This window comes from Caretta caretta, chromosome 5 (assembly GCF_965140235.1).
Source record: "Caretta caretta isolate rCarCar2 chromosome 5, rCarCar1.hap1, whole genome shotgun sequence".
Classification (NCBI taxonomy): domain Eukaryota; kingdom Metazoa; phylum Chordata; order Testudines; family Cheloniidae; genus Caretta; species Caretta caretta.
Window position 1 is genome coordinate 15710760 of NC_134210.1, and position 17440 is coordinate 15728199.

The following is a 17440-nucleotide window of genomic DNA, read 5'->3' on the forward strand; positions in this document are numbered from 1 at the left end:
GTAGCCACACTGTGAAAACACACTTGAGTTGCTGCAGCCATACTAGCACCACACGCATTTGTGCTAAGATTTCGGAGGGCACATGCTAGGATTTTTAGGACTGCAGTAAGATAAGCTGCTCTACGAATTCTTTCACACTGTATTGTGGGAGAACTTGTCTGTCCTTTCTGAGCGCATGGGGGGACTTGTGGGAAAACACTGGAGAATTAGAGGCAGTTGAGTGATGCTAGCCAGTGTCGATGCTGCAGTGGTTACGTTAGCAGCAGACATGTTGTGCTCACTCTAGCTTAAGTCTATACCCCCTCTCTTGGGCCAGTCAACTTGAGTGAAAAGCACCACTGCACTCAAATTAAAGGTTTTGTGCATGGACAAGAGTCAAGTTAGGGGCAACTCTTGAGCTATAACTCGAGTTAACTTTGCAGTGCAGACAAGCCCTACAATTTAGCGGCCAGAAGACGGAGTCCTCCATTGCCACCTTGGCCCAAAACCACGATTTATTTTAATTATAACCACAATTTCATTGTCTGTCTTCTGATGGACTAACTTTTGGGGTTGACAGTACTCCTGAAACCAGCTGGATGGTATGCCAAGGCTGTACTGCAGTTCTGGGACAGCTGTTAGGCAGCACTCAGGAACTATCTTGTCTCCAATTTCCCATTCCCTCCCTACCCCCTGCTATCTGGTGACTAAGGGCTTGCTTCCGATGTAACAAACAGGAGTTGAAGGACCTGGAACTGCTCAGCTAAGAGAGGAGCAAGCCTCAGAGGGTATGTTTACACAGGGTTTCTGGAGTGAACCTCCCAGCCCAGGTCGACAGACTTGGCCTAGCAGGGCTCATGCTAGTGCCCTAAAAATAGCTGTATAGACAGTGCCTTGAAATTGAGGCATGGGTTGGAGCTCGGACTCGGAAGCGACCTGAGCTGGGAGGCTCGCTCCAAAATGCTTTGTTGACATACCCTGAGACGTGCCCTGAACACTCAAACCCTGGTTTTTTGTTCAGTCAGGGTCCAGGGATTGGACGGAGAAAGGTTTTTTCCCTTTTCCATTTTGTTGAGTGAATTTTATTGCTCGTAAAACTAGAACAAGTTCTAATGACTGTTACATGCTTGACTCATATCAGAGAGGCACAGTATAAGAGCATAACTGCTTCTGTCGAGCACAGGGAGAGATGATAAAGAAACAGAGAAAAAAGAAGCAAATACAAATCAACGCAGTGGGAAAAATCAGGCAGGGCGGAAACCCAACTTAAGCAAGTGCTTGTAAAAATAAAATGATTTTAGTTTAAATGGCTTAGCCAGTGGGGAATTTCTTTCAAAAGCATGAAATGTGGTCTCTCAAGTGTGCTCACTCCATGAACCCAAATGTCAGCTTCCAGTTAATATCTGGCATTCAGAACAAGTTTTCCCACTTATTGTAAAATAGCAGTTATCTGCTGGCTAACTCCCATTGAAAATCCTGAGATAAATCCCAGACTCCAGACACAGTCTCACTTCTCTCACGCTCCTAATCCTCAAACTACAGAGGATTCACTGAAAGGAAGAAAAGACAACTTGTGAATCTAAAAGAGAGAGCGAGACACGAAGACCAATTTTCACCTATCACCATGATCTTTAAATTGCCCTTAATAAGCTTCTGCAATAAAAAAGGGAGCCTGGATTGTGGCCTGCTTGTCTGCAAAGGAGACAGCTCTATCTATGAGCTGTGGTTTCCACCTCAGTCCCAGGCTTATTAGCTTAATTTATCTTCTCTCTCAGGCTGAAAGAGAAATAACCAGTTCTTGATTTCAGCACCTGCCCTTTATCTCTCTGTTTATGCAGGAGTCTTCTAAAAGGCTAATTACTCAGCTTGGACTTTCCCTGACTTACACAGTGTATGGCTAAAAGCACATGATTTAAAGTCATGTTAATTACACTAGGTTTATCTTGAAGAGCAGTGAGGTTGCTTCTTGTAAGGATACTAAGACACAGAGCCTCCAGTTCTTGGCATGTATTTGCCAAATTGATTCAGGGGATGATTTTTCACATATTTACCTAAAAGGGTCAATTTAATTAGCAATCTGACATTTGCGTTTGAGTTACAGGTATGTGTTCCTGTCAGTCACATGCCACTTCCCAGTGTGAAAGTGACGAGGAGTGGCATGGAGTACAGTGAAATGCATAAGCGCCACTGTGCAGATCAGGGTCATGGCTGCAAGTGCTTTTTTTTTGGTTTACATTTTTTCGTACTTCAACAATGGCTCCAACAATATGCTCAAAATCTAAGTAAATCTAATTAATCTGAAGTTATTTCTTCCACTAAGCCCACAATAACCGAGTCAAGAATGGAGCTACCAGGATGCGTGTCTGCCTTGAGTCAGTGAGGGAAAGGACGGCTTCAGTCCTCACCCTTCCACCCCAGGGCCTGTTTACTGTTCATCAACCTCACTCAACATCAGGGATTACTGATGTTTGAGCACTCAAGACGAAACTCCCTGTGGACGGAGCTAACCATGGCATGCAGTGCCATACCCAGAGAGTCATTCACGGTATTATAGGATTAAGGCACTCTCCTTTGTCTGGTAGTTGAAGCTCTGAGGTTCTTTTTATGGCGCAGTGCTGCTGCAGAAAAAGAGGGTAGATGATGAAGCTGCCCTTCAGGCATCTACTCTAGCCTTGGGCTAGGAGTTTCCCAGGTGAAAAAGTCAGGGGCTACAACAGGAAGAGCTATGAGGCGCCATGGACAGAGAGAGAGAGAGACAGAGGCACAAAACAGCTTCTTTTGAGGGACAGGGCTGAGGGGCCTGCCCTGAGGTTTCTGCAAGAGACAGTTGCTTGGGCTACTGTTTGTTACCACCCACTTGAGAAAATGGGGCTTGTGTACATTTTATAAACAAACACACAGACACACACACACACTAAGGAAAACCTTGACTCTGAATCACTGATATCTGCTCCAGACAAAAAACTGACCTGCTTTGATCTGACCTTTGGTCAGCAATGGGGCAACAATACTAAAGTCAGTATTTGGGAGCGAGTGTTGTCTAGTGATCAGAGTAGCAGACTGGCAGTCAGAATGCCTGGCCTCTCTTCCTGCCCTGTCTCTAACTTGGGTGGCTTTTGGAAAAAGGTAATGAATAAACCTCAGATCTTTGTGTACTTCAATTCACTATCTAACAATGAATTTATGTCAAGCAACACTATTAATCTTTTGATTACCTGGAGCTTTTATTTATTCATACAAGAATGCTTTTTCTTAAACAATTCCATACATGGAATGGAAATGACTCAAGATGTAGTGTTCATTTTCAGACAGTCTCTGTGGTACCAGAGGAAGTGGAACAAGGAAGATGAAGGAAACTGTAACAAAAACATGTGCTTACATAGGCTAATTACATGCACAGCTAGATGGTTCCTGGGATTTTTTTTTTAAATAAGATACAAATCAATAAAATATCAGCAGTCACAACTGGTCATTCATCCTCTGCCATACACTGTTATCAGTCGATAGTTTCCTGAAAGTACCACACTAGAAGTGGATCTGGAGGAGGAATCTGATGAAGGACAAAGTAGTGGCTTTATAGACTAGACAGGGGAAGGAGTACAATGCGTAAGGGACAGCATGGAAGAGAGTGCAAAGGTGGTGGTGTAAGATGTAGATGAATGGGTGCTGGAAGGTGCCATTGTCAGCGGAACAGCAGTAGAGAGAAACAATGCAGTAATACAAGATTGGATATTGAGGGAGGGTTGGGCTGTGAAGAGCCTTAAATATAAGGATTACAAAGCATCTATTTGATGTAGTGGAGAAGGGGGAGTGTTTCAAATACAGGAGTTACATCTACCTATCTAGGTACTTATATGGCCCTCATTTCTGTAGTATCACACAATCATTAGTGGATTTTACCCTCATAACACTCCCCTGAGAGGTAGGAAAGTGCTATAATCCCTATTATACAGATGGGGAACTGAAGCTCTGGGTAGATTAAGTGGCTCGCCCAGGATGCTTGTGGCTGAGCAACATTAGGATTACCCAGGCCCTAGGCTTGTTACCACTAGACCATTTGTTCCTACCCCCAAACCATGGGTCAGGAAAATGATCTTAGCCATGTTTTGAATGGACTTGAAGGGAGCAATGTGGGTGTCTGGAAGGCCAGAGAGGATGACGACGCAGTAGTAAAAATGGGAAATGAGGAGGGCCTGGTTGAGAATGTTTAGTGTGGTCAAAGAGAAAAGACTCCATCTCTGAGACATTATGAGAAAGCCCCACCTTGGACGTGTTCTAATTTCTCCAAATCGTAGGCACCAAAATTCACTAGCAAATCAAGAAAATACATTTCACACACACACACACACACAAAATCCAAACATAAGCTTACAGTCCAAACTAATGAGGTATTTTAAATTAAAACACAAGCATATTACAATCCATAATGCAGTACTGTATGACCTGACCTCAAAAGAAAAAAGACATTTTGACATAATTAATTGGAACATTACATTTGAATTGACTAAGTCTTTGACACCACTTACTCTTAGTCTGTCTTTGGGCAATGCAACAGCTCCTTGTTTGATAATTTCCAGAACTCTCTCCACTGACAGCTGGGCTCCAGCTTGCTCTAACCGTGAGCTGAAAAAGCTGATCACCTGTAATAGAAAGTGATAACATATAAACAAGTGCAAGAAAGAGATAATTTTACCAGTTTACGAATGAAACAATCATTTTCTCTCCCTCTCTTGATCAGAATATCTTTAAACTGTTCTTTTCAAAGCACTCGTAATTACTTACGCCACAATCAAGAAATTTGTTGATTTATGGCAAGTTAATAAAAATTATCAGCATTCTTCAATGGTCAATGTTGGTGGATGATTAATTTAATTCAGTTTATTTAGCAATGCAATTCAGTTAATAGATTTACAATTTTTAGTGCCAGCATCAACAGATCTGTTGACATTCTGTTCATATATATTATGTTGCTAATGTGCACACGTAGAAAGTTTCCTAAACAACAGAAATCTGTGCAATACCTGATTTATTTCTTCCACTGTTATATATACAAGAAAACTTCTGGGTAAAATGTGACTGAAACAGGCTTATAACGAGTCAGTTTCTATTGAAACAAATTCATGGACTACCTAAGGCTTCACAGTGGATGTCACATTGCAAAATCAATTTCAAAACTAGACTGGAGAAAGGATTAGCAAAAGCACTGTTGGGAACAATCTTGCTTTGGCAGTCTAACCTCTAGCATAATACAGACCATAAAATGTTATCCAATGATTCCTGCCTCAGGACCAATAACTTGTGGTTGTAGCAAAGCATCAATTTTAGAAAATGGGATAGATTAATGTTTCCATCACAGTTGGACCCAAGTATTCAGAGATGCCAACTCTCACATTCAAAGTAGTATCTTGGTGCTAGCTTGAGATTTTGCTGCTCTTGGAAAACTGGGAAATGAGCACTCTTCCCAGACCCATACACTGAGAACAATCACTGAACAAACTACTGCCCTGGCTCTCTGCCTCTCCAGCTATAAGCTGGCTGAGCCCCAAGGAGTGGGTGATTACTGGGGTTAAAGAAAAATAGAATAAACCCATCAACGTAACTAAACCAGAGGCAGAGTGAGCAGAGAAACGAGGCACCCAGGGAGCACAGGGTTTGGGACTCAGTGTTAATAAAGGTGGAGTGTGGAGGGAAGAGATCCAAAACCCACACAAATCACAGTCCATAGACAGGTGGCTGGCAGTATCGCCAATCCCAAGTGTCCAAATATCATGAGTCAGGTCCCTCCAAATCAGGAAATTTTTTTTAGTTTCATGTGTGCACCTCTACATTTTGAGCCTTTAGGGTCCAACTTTTCAAGCTTTTCTCCACAACCACGATGGCCAGAAATGTACTTTTGTTTTCAAAAATGGAAACTGAGATTTGCATGTAATCACATGACTCCCAAGGACTGGGGATTTAAAAAAATCATGAAATATGGTGCTAAAACTGCGAGAGTTGGCAACACTAGAGTGGAACTTCAGAGGTACCCAAATCACAGTGATTAAAACTAAGCATACATCCAGGTTCCCCACATGTCTACCCTGTTTGTCCCTTCCTATTGCTGCTCCCCCAAAGTTCTGAACTCCTCATGCATCCCACTGGCCATATTTTATTCTCCCTTCTCTGGTCCAGCTTGCCCTGTCAGTCAGGGGTTCAGCCCCATCATTCACCTTCAGGTTCCAGTAGAAGCAGGTGGTCCGGCCCCAGTTCCTGATTTGGAACAACACTGAACAATAATTCAGTCATCCTACATTTCTCTAGGTCCTTTCATCCCCAAAGAACCTAAAGCACTTGACATTAGTTCATCTGGAAGATGGTGGCAACCATGAAGCACAGTACAGTGTACAAGAGGGAAGAGAGGAGAAATTCTGACCAAGGACACAAGATCCTGCCTGCAGTTCTACGAAAAAGGGGGATAATTCAGAACCCAATTCCCAGAGCACAACTGCATGTACTTACTGGGCCTACAGAAATACCACAAGTCTGCATGCACAAGTGAGTAGTTGGATGTCTAATTGACTATCTCCATATGCAAATACCCAAATCAGTGTACATATTCCATATGCAAATACGTCTGTGTACATGTTCCTGTAATGTGGGGATGCAGTCTAGATGGGTGAAACTGTGTGTGTCATTTTAGAAAAGCAGTAATTCCACATTATGCATCTGAAGCTTTACAACTCTAGCACTCTGAAGTAACCTTTGTTAATCATCTCCAAGTTTTTTAAAAAAAGCGTACTGTATTATAAAATCTCAGCGGAGCTGCCTTTGTTCTGTTGAGTGAGACACACAGCTGGAGCCAGGAACCATTAACCTAATTATGCCTCACAACTGGGCTGCTGTTAGTAAAACAAAGACAGCTGATGGTTTGATTACTTTGGGATTCAAATTAGGCACTCCTTTGCCCTGAGCCTGCAAACTCTGCCTCCTTTCAGAACAGGTAGATTTGCCAGGCTGCAGAGCAATCTTCTCTGGAAATTGCAAAGTACAAAACAAATTAAATACAAAAATATTATATTACAATCACTGCAGGTATCCTTTTCACAAGAGAATTTAAGCAATGATTTAAAGGGAAATAATACAGTTAAAAAAGTGGTTTGGATATGTCATTATAAAGTTACAAAAAAGAAAAGGAGTACTTGTGGCACCTTAGAGACTAACCAATTTATTTGAGCATGAGCTTTCGTGAGCTACAGCTCGCTTCATCGGATGCATACCGTGGATACTGCAGCAGACTTTATATACACACAGAGATCATGAGACAATACCTCCTCCCACCCCACTGTCCTGCTGGTAATAGCTTATCTAAAGTGATCATCAAGTTGGGCCATTTCCAGCACAAATCCAGGTTTTCTCACCCCCCTCCAAAAACCACACACACAAACTCACTATCCTGCTGGTAATAGCCCATCCAAAGTGACCACTCTCCCTACAATGTGCATGATAATCAAGGTGGGCCATTTCCAGCACAAATCCAGGTTTTCTCACCCCCCACCCCCATACACACACAAACTCACTCTCCTGCTGCTGGCAATAGCTCATCCAAACTGACCACATCATGCACATTGTGTAGAGAGTTGTCACTTTGGATGGGCTATAAACAGCAGGAGAGTGAGTTTGTGTGTGGGGGGGGGGTGGAGGGTGAGAAAACCTGGATTTGTGCTGGAAATGGCCCAACTTGATGATCACTTTAGATAAGCTATTACCAGCAGGACAGTGGGGTGGGAGGAGGTATTGTTTCATGATCTCTGTGTATATAATGTCTTCTGCAGTTTCCACGGTATGCATCCGATGAAGTGAGCTGTAGCTCACGAAAGCTCATGCTCAAATAAATTGGTTAGTCTCTAAGGTGCCACAAGTACTCCTTTTCTTTTTGCGAATACAGACTAACACGGCTGTTACTCTGAAACCTATAAAGTTACAAAATCTTTTAACTTTTAGTCAGTCCCAACAAACCAACAGACACATCTTTTACACCACACATAAATATCTTGTCCTTAAGCAATGTGTTACGCAAAGGACATAAAATTATTATGTTTGAAATGTTCTGTTAAGCAAATAATGCTAACAGCTCACTGGCTAAGATGGGCGTTTAATTAAATAATGGGAAATACCCAAAAACACTGGGAGCATGTGAACACTTGATAAAGTGGATCTCTCTCTCTCTCTCTCTCTATATATATATATATATATATTTAATCTTGATATGTCTAGCCTAAATACAATACAATGTTTTAATATGTGTATTTGTGGCTTCACTGAACAAAAAAGTTACCTCATGTATCTAACCAAGCTATACAAGATCGCTCCACACAAAATGATTTCTGTTGAAGGAATTGTGGGCAATCCTGGTATTGTGTGCACCATTTTGTGTAAAACAATGAGGAAAAGATACCAATATATGTGTAAGTAATCTTGTATTTCATATAGAGGTAAGTGGGAGGAAGAGCTGCTGCTTTGGTCAATTTTTACTTTTATCTCCAATATTGTGTTTTCAATGTATGTCAAAGCACACAGAGCTTTGGATGGGTATTCTTTGGTGTGGAGTTTAAGACTGAAATCTAAATAAATAGATATATTAAGATAAAAATATACAATTGTTTAAGTGTTAGGACCTTATAGTTATCGATTAGATGGCATAGTTGAGTAATTCCATTTTTAACCCAAATATTAAAATCTCCCAAGTGAACCACTGGGTTTACAAAAAAAGAGATGCACTATATATGGCATAAAGAAAAGGAGTACTTGTGGCACCTTAGAGACTAACCAATTTATTTGAGCATGAGCTTTCGTGAGCTACAGCTCACTTCATCGGATGCATACTGTGGAAACTGCAAAAAGAAAAGGAGTACTTGTGGCACCTTAAAGACTAACCAATTTATTTGAGCATGAGCTTTCGTGAGCTACAGCTGCAGAAGACATTATATACACAGAGACCATGAAACAATACCTCCTCCCACCCCACTCTCCTGCTGGTAATAGCTTATCTAAAGTGATCATCAAGTTGGGCCATTTCCAGCACAAATCCAGGTTTTCTCACCCTCCGCCCCCCACCACACACAAACTCACTCTCCTGCTGGTAATAGCCCATCCAAAGTGACCACTCTCTTTAAAATGTGTATGATAATCAAGGTGGGCCATTTCCAGCACAAATCCAGGTTTTCTCACCCCCCCACCCCCCTCCAAAGAGAGTGAGTTTGTGTGTGTGGTTTTTGGAGGGGGGTGGGGGAGTGAGAAAACCTGGATTTGTGCTGGAAATGGCCCACCTTGATTATCATACACATTTTAAAGAGAGTGGTCACTTTGGATGGGCTATTACCAGCAGGAGAGTGAGTTTGTGTGTGTGTGTGTGGGGGGGGGGGGGGCGGAGGGTGAGAAAACCTGGATTTGTGCTGGAAATGGCCCAACTTGATGATCACTTTAAATAAGCTATTACCAGCAGGAGAGTGGGGCGGGAGGAGGTATTGTTTCATGGTCTCTGTGTATATAATGTCTTCTGCAGTTTCCACAGTATGCATCCGATGAAGTGAGCTGTAGCTCACGAAAGCTCATGCTCAAATAAATTGGTTAGTCTCTAAGGTGCCACAAGTACTCCTTTTCTTTTTGCGAATACAGACTAACATGGCTGTTACTCTGAAACCTGTATATATGGCATAGTATACAAAGTATTTCAAGCCACATAGCTCAAGTCTGACTTTGATGGCAGCTTCTCAGAGAAATGAATAGGTAGGTATATCATGTGTTGAGGTGAATGGTTAAAAAAACAACAACAGTGGTACGGTATTGTTCAATATTCAACCAGTATGGGCAAAGAAAACCATGGAACCTACAAAACAGCTTGGAGAGAAGAACACCACCTTTCTTCCTCCAAGCCACTTCTCTGCTGTAACACAAGGTAACTGATTTTATACAGTTTATTAATCCAAACAAACGTGCAGATGTATTATGGTAAGATGTTGTGGGTGGTAGTTTAGACTGGTTTTTTGTTTGTTTTAAGAAAAAGAAGGAAAAATCAGATACAAATAATTCATTACAGACAGAAAATCATTTTTAGAATTAGGAGTTATTCAATAAAAGCTAAGTACAATAAAAGCCGTTTTATCCAGCACTTCACCAATCGGAAAGCTCTATAAATCATCATTTCTGATCTTCATTGAAATTCCGGTTCATAGTCTGGTTGGCGTGGGGCCGGCAGAGGGTTGGGGCGCAGGAGGCGGTGTGGAGCGTGGGCTCTGGGAGGCAGTGTGGGTGCGGGAGGGGGCTCGGGGCAGTGCGTTGGGGCACAGGAGGGGGTGTGGGGTGCTGAATATGCTGGATAAAACAGCTTTTACTGTATTTTCCAGTGGTCAAGATGCTTAACTAGATCCCACTCCTAAATAACTATATTTAAATAAATCCCGATAATTAACTGAAACCTCAACTCAACCTCTTGCTTACTTAAAAGAAGGCTTGTGAAATTGAAAGTGCTTCAGTTTTATCATAGTTATTTTAAAACCTGAGGGTAAACACACATTTTTTCTACCTTTTGCAAGGAGGGTTTGAGGCCAAAAGAAGAATAGTTTCCATGTATTGAGGACTTTTATATTCCTTAGTGTCCATTTTGATATCTTGGAAGTGATTGTTCTCTCTAATCATTTGAGCAACTGGTCTGATGGAAACAGTAAGTAACTTCAAAGATGAAAACGGGCAACCCAGGCTAGTCCCTCGGAATTATTTAAAGCCCTACAAATTTAAATATACAAGAATCCTGTCTACAGAAAGAAGATGACCCATGGTAAAAAGTTGTTCCTCCACCCTGGCCCAACCTTTAAAAGGGATTGAATAATCTTTGGTGATCAGTGTAGTCAGGGCCAAACGGCTTCCCTCCCCTATTACAGAAAGCACTTTTCTGTAATGGGTATTCAAAGCAGTTTGGCCTGGTTGACAATAGTGCCTAAACAATTTTTGTCCCACTTTGTCAATTTCCCAGTAGAGCTGCACCTTTAGTTCCTCTTTTCATATCACACAACTAGATTGCAAGTGTAATTTATGATAAAGGTGTTTTGGTGTTTTTTAAGAAATGGCAGAGAATCCAAAATGTCTATCATTTTGCCTGTCTGCTGAAGTCATTTGACATTTTGAAATAAAGAAATATTTATAAAATGCGTATTAAAAACCAAAGCTTCTAAAAACATATCCACTCATCTGCATTTCCTCAGCTTGGATTCTATTTCAGGTTAAGCTGAAGTGCTGCAGAGCCTGTGAGCCTTTGCAGTGCAGACCCACTGTCTGTCTAACTAGCAATCTCACAACTCAACTTTCTTTCAGAGATAAAAACAACAGCAGGATTCATTGCTGCCATCTCAGCCCACAATTTTCAAGGTTAACTCTGTGAAAGAGGAAAATAGCCTGCAATAAATACAAAAATCTTGACTTTTTTAAAATGGTGAAAACAGAAAGGCACTTTTATATTCCGAGGTTTGATATTTTAGATTTGCAGCATGGGTCATCACACACTGAGTAACATGCCAAACCCTCAAGCAAATCAAAAGAAGAAGGGGACAAAACAAACATCTCATGAGAACAGACAGTAAGGATCAGCACCTCACCTAAGCAGATCCCTTAGCAAGACATAGATCAATACATAAAAGTAACACATGGCTAGAGTATGGTGACTGCTGTTGGCCCCTACTGGCCTGCAGCACAGGTGAAACAGACCCTCTGTCTCTTTAGCCCTAACAACAGTGGCCTCAGGCATCAGCAATGAGAACTGTGCAAAAGGTTCAACATCAAACCCAAAGTAACAGTAAACACACCTGGCGGGACCTTAAAGCTCAGAGTAGGTTCACTAAATAATCTGAGAACCTTCTGTGGAACTCTGGGACCATTTTCAAGTGACCCTTTCACGGAAAATTATTAAATATTGTAAGAATGCTACAGTACTGGGTAAGTTTTACAAATCAAAACCAGGCAAATTATCATGAAAAATCTTTCATTGGGAATATTTCAACAGACTCTTGTAATCAGCAAGGCTGCAATTTTTCCAGCATACATTTTCAGAAAGTGGAAATGTAGTAAAAAAAACCTAACTGAACAAAAGAAACCCCACAAGCCATTAACAGTGTTTGGTACCAAAAATAACCTTTGCATTCCATTTTTAATGCAAAAGAGTGCTCATGCGCAGTATAAGTTCTGTAATAACAGGCCCAAAAATAAAAGCTGCCATATTAGAGCCAAGCCAAATCTCCTAATTTAGAAGTCTCTAACTAGGGAGGGAGATGGGAGCCATGAGACACACCGCGGAATTAAAGTTCTCACTAGAAAACACTGGGCTGATCATCTTCATCATCACACTGATGCTGCTGAGCTCCTGCTCTCTATCAGCCTACCTATCAAACAAGGATTTTAGCAGCTCCTAATGAAGTTTGTTCAACTACTTATCACATCCATCCAACTCTCACAGCAGTCGTGAAAGTAATGAAGTCAATGACTCTCCATGACATTCCTGGCACAGGTCCAGCCCTAGCAATTACCTGTTAGGAGCCTCTATCAAACTCCAGGGACATATGAGGCTGTTTACCAAATTAGGGATCATTTGTGGAATAAAGACAGGTACACAGTCTGCAATGCGGGGTTTCAGTAGTAAGTCGGAATAGAAATCATACCATTCCTCTGTGCTAGATGAGCCAGAGCAAGAATATCCCATTTAGCTCAACAAGATACACAATATCCCAGGAAGATGACTTTCTAAATTTAAAAGTAAATTAATAGTAAATGGAAGGTATTTTGATTTCAGTCTATTGTTTACAGTATGCCCATATGTTCCCAGTCATAAGTGTGCCCATATGTTCTCAGTCATACTGTGATGGTGACTACTAATTTGTTTATAAAAGATACAGAGAAGGGAAATATAATTAATGTCAAGTTTACATTGGAAAGTGCTTTTTACTCTGGTTACCCTTAAACACCTGCCATAAATATAGAGGTTACATCGGTATCTGCAACATTACCTCTAGGGAATAACTTGAATACTTCAAATACTGAGACAAAGTTATTAGTTATCTAAGGCAGCTGAGCAAGTTTTTAACAGTGACCACTGTATGAAAAACTCTACAGATTTTTCACACTGGATAAACCATCAGCTACCTTCTGCACTGAACGCTTTCATGCTGCTTACAGTTTAAGTGGGAAAAATCCTATGTCCAGTGTAAAGGGAGAATGCTTCCACTCTGTAAGCAGGATTTTGCTGGTGACTCCTGATCCTGCCAGCTGTGCGAGGAGTAGCGGTACTGCACGAATGGGGTCTGCATAAGTGATGAGTGCTAGCAGGAGTCCCCAGTGGCACCTGGTGTGGAGAGCTACACACCTTTGCCATGTGGTAGGGGTCAGATAAGGGTGATGATGGGTGGAGTCGGCATGTGGCATCACAATCTCTGCAGAGTCAGACAAGTGAGTTAGAAGGCATGAGGAAGATGCCCTCCCACTGCCAAATATCCCTACAGCTGGAAGCTTAGGGGCCATCATGTAGCCAGGGACTGGGCAGCTGCACCCGAAACACAAAGAGAATGTTTAGTGTGGTCAAAGAGAAAAGGACTGGGCAGCTGCTGGAGAAGAGGCATGTCTGAAGGCTGGCCAGCCTTGGCTGACCACTGCCGGTCAGAGAGAGACTCCAGATGGAATCCCCCTTTGCAGTGTTGTGAAGCCATTAAATCATCCTTGGCACCAACTTTCCATGGGGGGGGGGGGCTGTTTCCTGCTGCATGGGCGAATCCCTGCACAAAGATGGGCTTTAGATTGTGTGCCACTCCATAGGGTGGTCAGCATCCTCCCACAGGACTCCATGCACTCTGCAGCACCCTGAGAACCATATAATGGCAGGATCAAGTCCACAGAGCAGAGAAGGGAAATGTAGTGGCAAGAGCACAGTTCTGGGAGTCAGGGACACTTGGGCTCTATTCAGATGCTTACGCCTTCTGTGGTCTTAACCTCATTGCCTCAGTGTTTCCATCTGTAAAGTGGGGGTAATACTCCTTACTACTCTCTTGAGAGTGTTGGGAGGACTTGTCCATATGGTTTCGCAACTACAGTCTAAAAAAGACTGATTCTTTTCTCCAGGGAAGGGCGACTGTGCAGGCACTACTTCTGGACTGGGGGTGAGGAGAGGAGTCTGTTGAGTCCAATCATTTATTCAGATGGGAAAGCTGACAGCTCTCACCATCTGCTAGCTGGTGACAGGTACATTTTAAAAATAAAATTTCTGACATCTTTGCTTTCCTAACAAAGAAGTTATTTAAAACTTCAAGACACTCCCTTGGAAGGCTTTAAATAGTTAGAAGGCTTCAGAACCTGCCTGGCATTATCCTATATCCTAACATTAAAGGGTTTTGTTTAAATGGTTACATTAGTAAATCCACATTTAACTGTGAAGAACGCCTCTGTCTTCCACAGAAGGCGTAGCCTAGCGGGCATGGGTTTGTCAGGCAGCAATGCCAGGGCTCTATTCCTGGCTCTGCCTCTGACTCGCGTGGTCACAGACAAGACAAACCTCTTGATAAAATAAGTACAGAGGCTACCCACCTCACTGGGGAACTGTGAAGGTTAGTTAGTTATTCAGTTAGTGTTTGTCTAGATGGAACATTGTTCCCATTCCCACAACCTGCAAATGAAGTACTATAGGTCACCTCTCCTCGCCAATCCGGCATCATTACATCCTTTGAACACTGTAGCTGCAAAAGACCCTGGGGCATTTTGAGGTCTGAACTCTACCCCTCAAAAATCTTTGGCAAAATGAGAACAGTGGGTGGAGGAGAAAGAACAGCAATTGAGCCACTTCAGAGAAGAATGAAAATGGCTTTGCTTATGGATCTTTAGAAGTGTGTCAAACTCCTGTGGTATTTTAAAGTAAAAGTAACCCAATACACGACTCACAAACAGGCTTTTAGTAACATCACATGAAAAATTAGGTAACCACTGCAACAAGAAATTCAACATGCTGTAGAGCTTAAAGCTCCAGCAGCTTGAATCCATTGCTCTTAGTAGGACAAAATTACAGTAAATTCCTGATAATTAGGAGTCTGATCTTGGAAACCATGCTGTGCATGTAGAATGCCTATTGAAGTCAAAGGGAGCTCCTGGAATTACTATGGGTATTCAAATGCTGTATTTGTAATGTCTCATATAACAAGAGCTTCTTTAACAATTTTAGTGCATCTCTTCTCATTAGTGACCTCAAATGTCAAAGGAGCAACTAATAAGGACTACATGGCATGGATATCAGCATTGCACAATTAAGAGAGAAGTGGGAGAAGGAAAATATTTTGGTACACAGCAATCTGTAATTATAAAGCAGGTTAATTAAAACTGAAGGGAAAAATGAAAACAAGTTTTGTTTTATACTCAGACACTCGTGGTTTTCATTTCATTTACTTTTCCACAGAAAGATAACAATTATGCTCAGGTTTAGATACGGTGCAGTTGTGGAAAAAAAGCACTTAACCGTAGCTAAAGCTTCAGCGGGTCATGTGTGTTCCCCACTGTATGCAGCAGATACAATGACACAAAAGTGGAACGCTGCAGGTCCAGGGAAAAGATTGGATAGGGAAGGCGGCACACCAGCTGCTCCCTATACCACTGGCTCTGGCCTCATTTTTATGAATGCCAAGTGCTCCTGCAGAATATAAATATGTTTGTTTGTTTGTTTTTTAAATCAACCAATCCTCTGTCCTCCCTTGCTATGATCAGGGCCAGAATGAATCTGTACCATTTGGCTAATCTATACCTACTCATTTGGTTACCCAAACTGAAAGAGGGCGATGGATTTGAAATGTGGTGAATTACAATCTAAATTTCTAAATAAGGCTGCTAATGCTAATTTGGCTCTTCTAGTAAAGAAGAAAACAAACCATTGGTGAGATTAAATTAAAATATCAGTAAATCACTGGAGTGTAACTAGCCAACAGTATCCTGAACTATGGCCAGAAGAGATGGTAAAAAACTATTTGCATTTAATTACTGTATAAATACCAACTAATGGAGGCCAAAATACTGATCTACTGAACCTTAACATTTGTTATTTTCTAGTATTATCATCCAGGTCCTAAATATATGAATATTAAAGGCACCACTAAATTTCATACTAGAAAATACTTAACTACCAACCCCTTTTCCTACCAAATCCCCCATCACAGCAGCCTGCTATGTATGGAGCCACATACGAGGGTCTTACATGGCTTCCTACAGAGAAAGTGAAATTCATCCTTTCTAATAACCAGCACAGGTCCACTTGAAAGTGGCAGTAGGGGCTCTTTCACCCTACAGGGCAATTAGGGCTAAGAATTCCATTTTATGCTTTTCCTAAACTCCTACTCACCAGACTCTTCTGTAGTCAAAGCAGCACAAGTTCAGATAGGACATGCTGCCTGCCTACAGTTAGCTGAAGGAGAAACTCTCCTACACAATTTTTTCCTTCACTTCCATCACTGGAGTATTGACAGATATGAAGAGTAGCTGCCACTAGCCTCCCTTAGAAAACTGAAAGGCAACTACTTGGAGGGGGTTCCTTCCAGAAGAGGATTTGTTGCAGCTTGGGGAAATCCGCATTAGTGGGCTCCCCAGATCTCATGGCACAAGTCATGGTGTCTGCCAAGTAAGGATGGAATCCAGTACAGTTCATGGTGGAGTCCCTGAGACAGAAGGAAGGGAGAGGAGTTGAGAACAACCCAAGTTCCACCCCTCTTTTAGCTTCAATCATGATTTGGAAGCTCAATATTTCTAATAGAGTCTAAAAATATCTAGCAAAAGAAAGGGATATATAAATGTGAAAAAAATCACCACTTCTCTCAAAAGCATATTCAGCTAACAATGTGTTTAAGAGACTTGTTTTACTGCTTGCAACTGATTAATAAATATTACTTACCAGGTCTATATTTTGCATTATGTCCTGGAAGGAAGGGTGAGTTCGAAACTGTTCAAACAGATCCCGCTTGTAAAGCAATGCATACACCAAATTGGGGTTGTGATGGAGAGAATTTGTCAAGCAGGAATTGATAATCTCTAACATCATTCTGATCACTTCTTCAATCACATTCAGGTCTTGTGCCTTTAAGAAACAAACAAAAGGTTAGCATGTGCCCCTTTCCACTATATATTAGGCAGAAATGATAGTACTCAGGTATTATTACTAATGTAGCTATTAGCTGGCTGATCTCTCATCAATATGAACAAGTCTTGCATTCTTGCTTGTCTGGTAACATAGCTATGCTTTCTCCTTTAACATCCAAACTTTTACCTTAAAGGTCAATGGACTCTAGCATCCACTTTGCAGAATGCTCCCGCCCCAAAGAATTTTAGCCACAGTAACTGCAGTGAGTTAAATTCACTGAAGTTATGTGATTTTAGTCAATTTCAACTCACAGCAGGTGCTGCAGGTAAATGCAGGTCAGTA

General features: G+C 41.6%; 1 protein-coding gene across 5 annotated transcripts in view; it reads right to left on the reverse strand.

The window, feature by feature from the left end:
- Positions 1 to 17440, reverse strand: part of DYM (dymeclin) — a 385584-nt gene that overhangs the window by 38922 nt on the left and 329222 nt on the right. For 4 of the 5 annotated variants that reach the window (XM_048851023.2, XM_048851027.2, XM_048851022.2 and 1 more), the window contains 2 exons: positions 16913 to 17095; positions 4506 to 4619 (listed from right to left, as the gene is read on the reverse strand). In XM_048851023.2, the coding sequence (XP_048706980.1) occupies positions 4506 to 4619; positions 16913 to 17095 (297 nt within the window). Of the gene's footprint in view, positions 1 to 3237; positions 3336 to 4505; positions 4620 to 16912; positions 17096 to 17440 lie in introns of those variants that run through there. The other variant, XM_048851024.2, reaches the window with a different exon arrangement.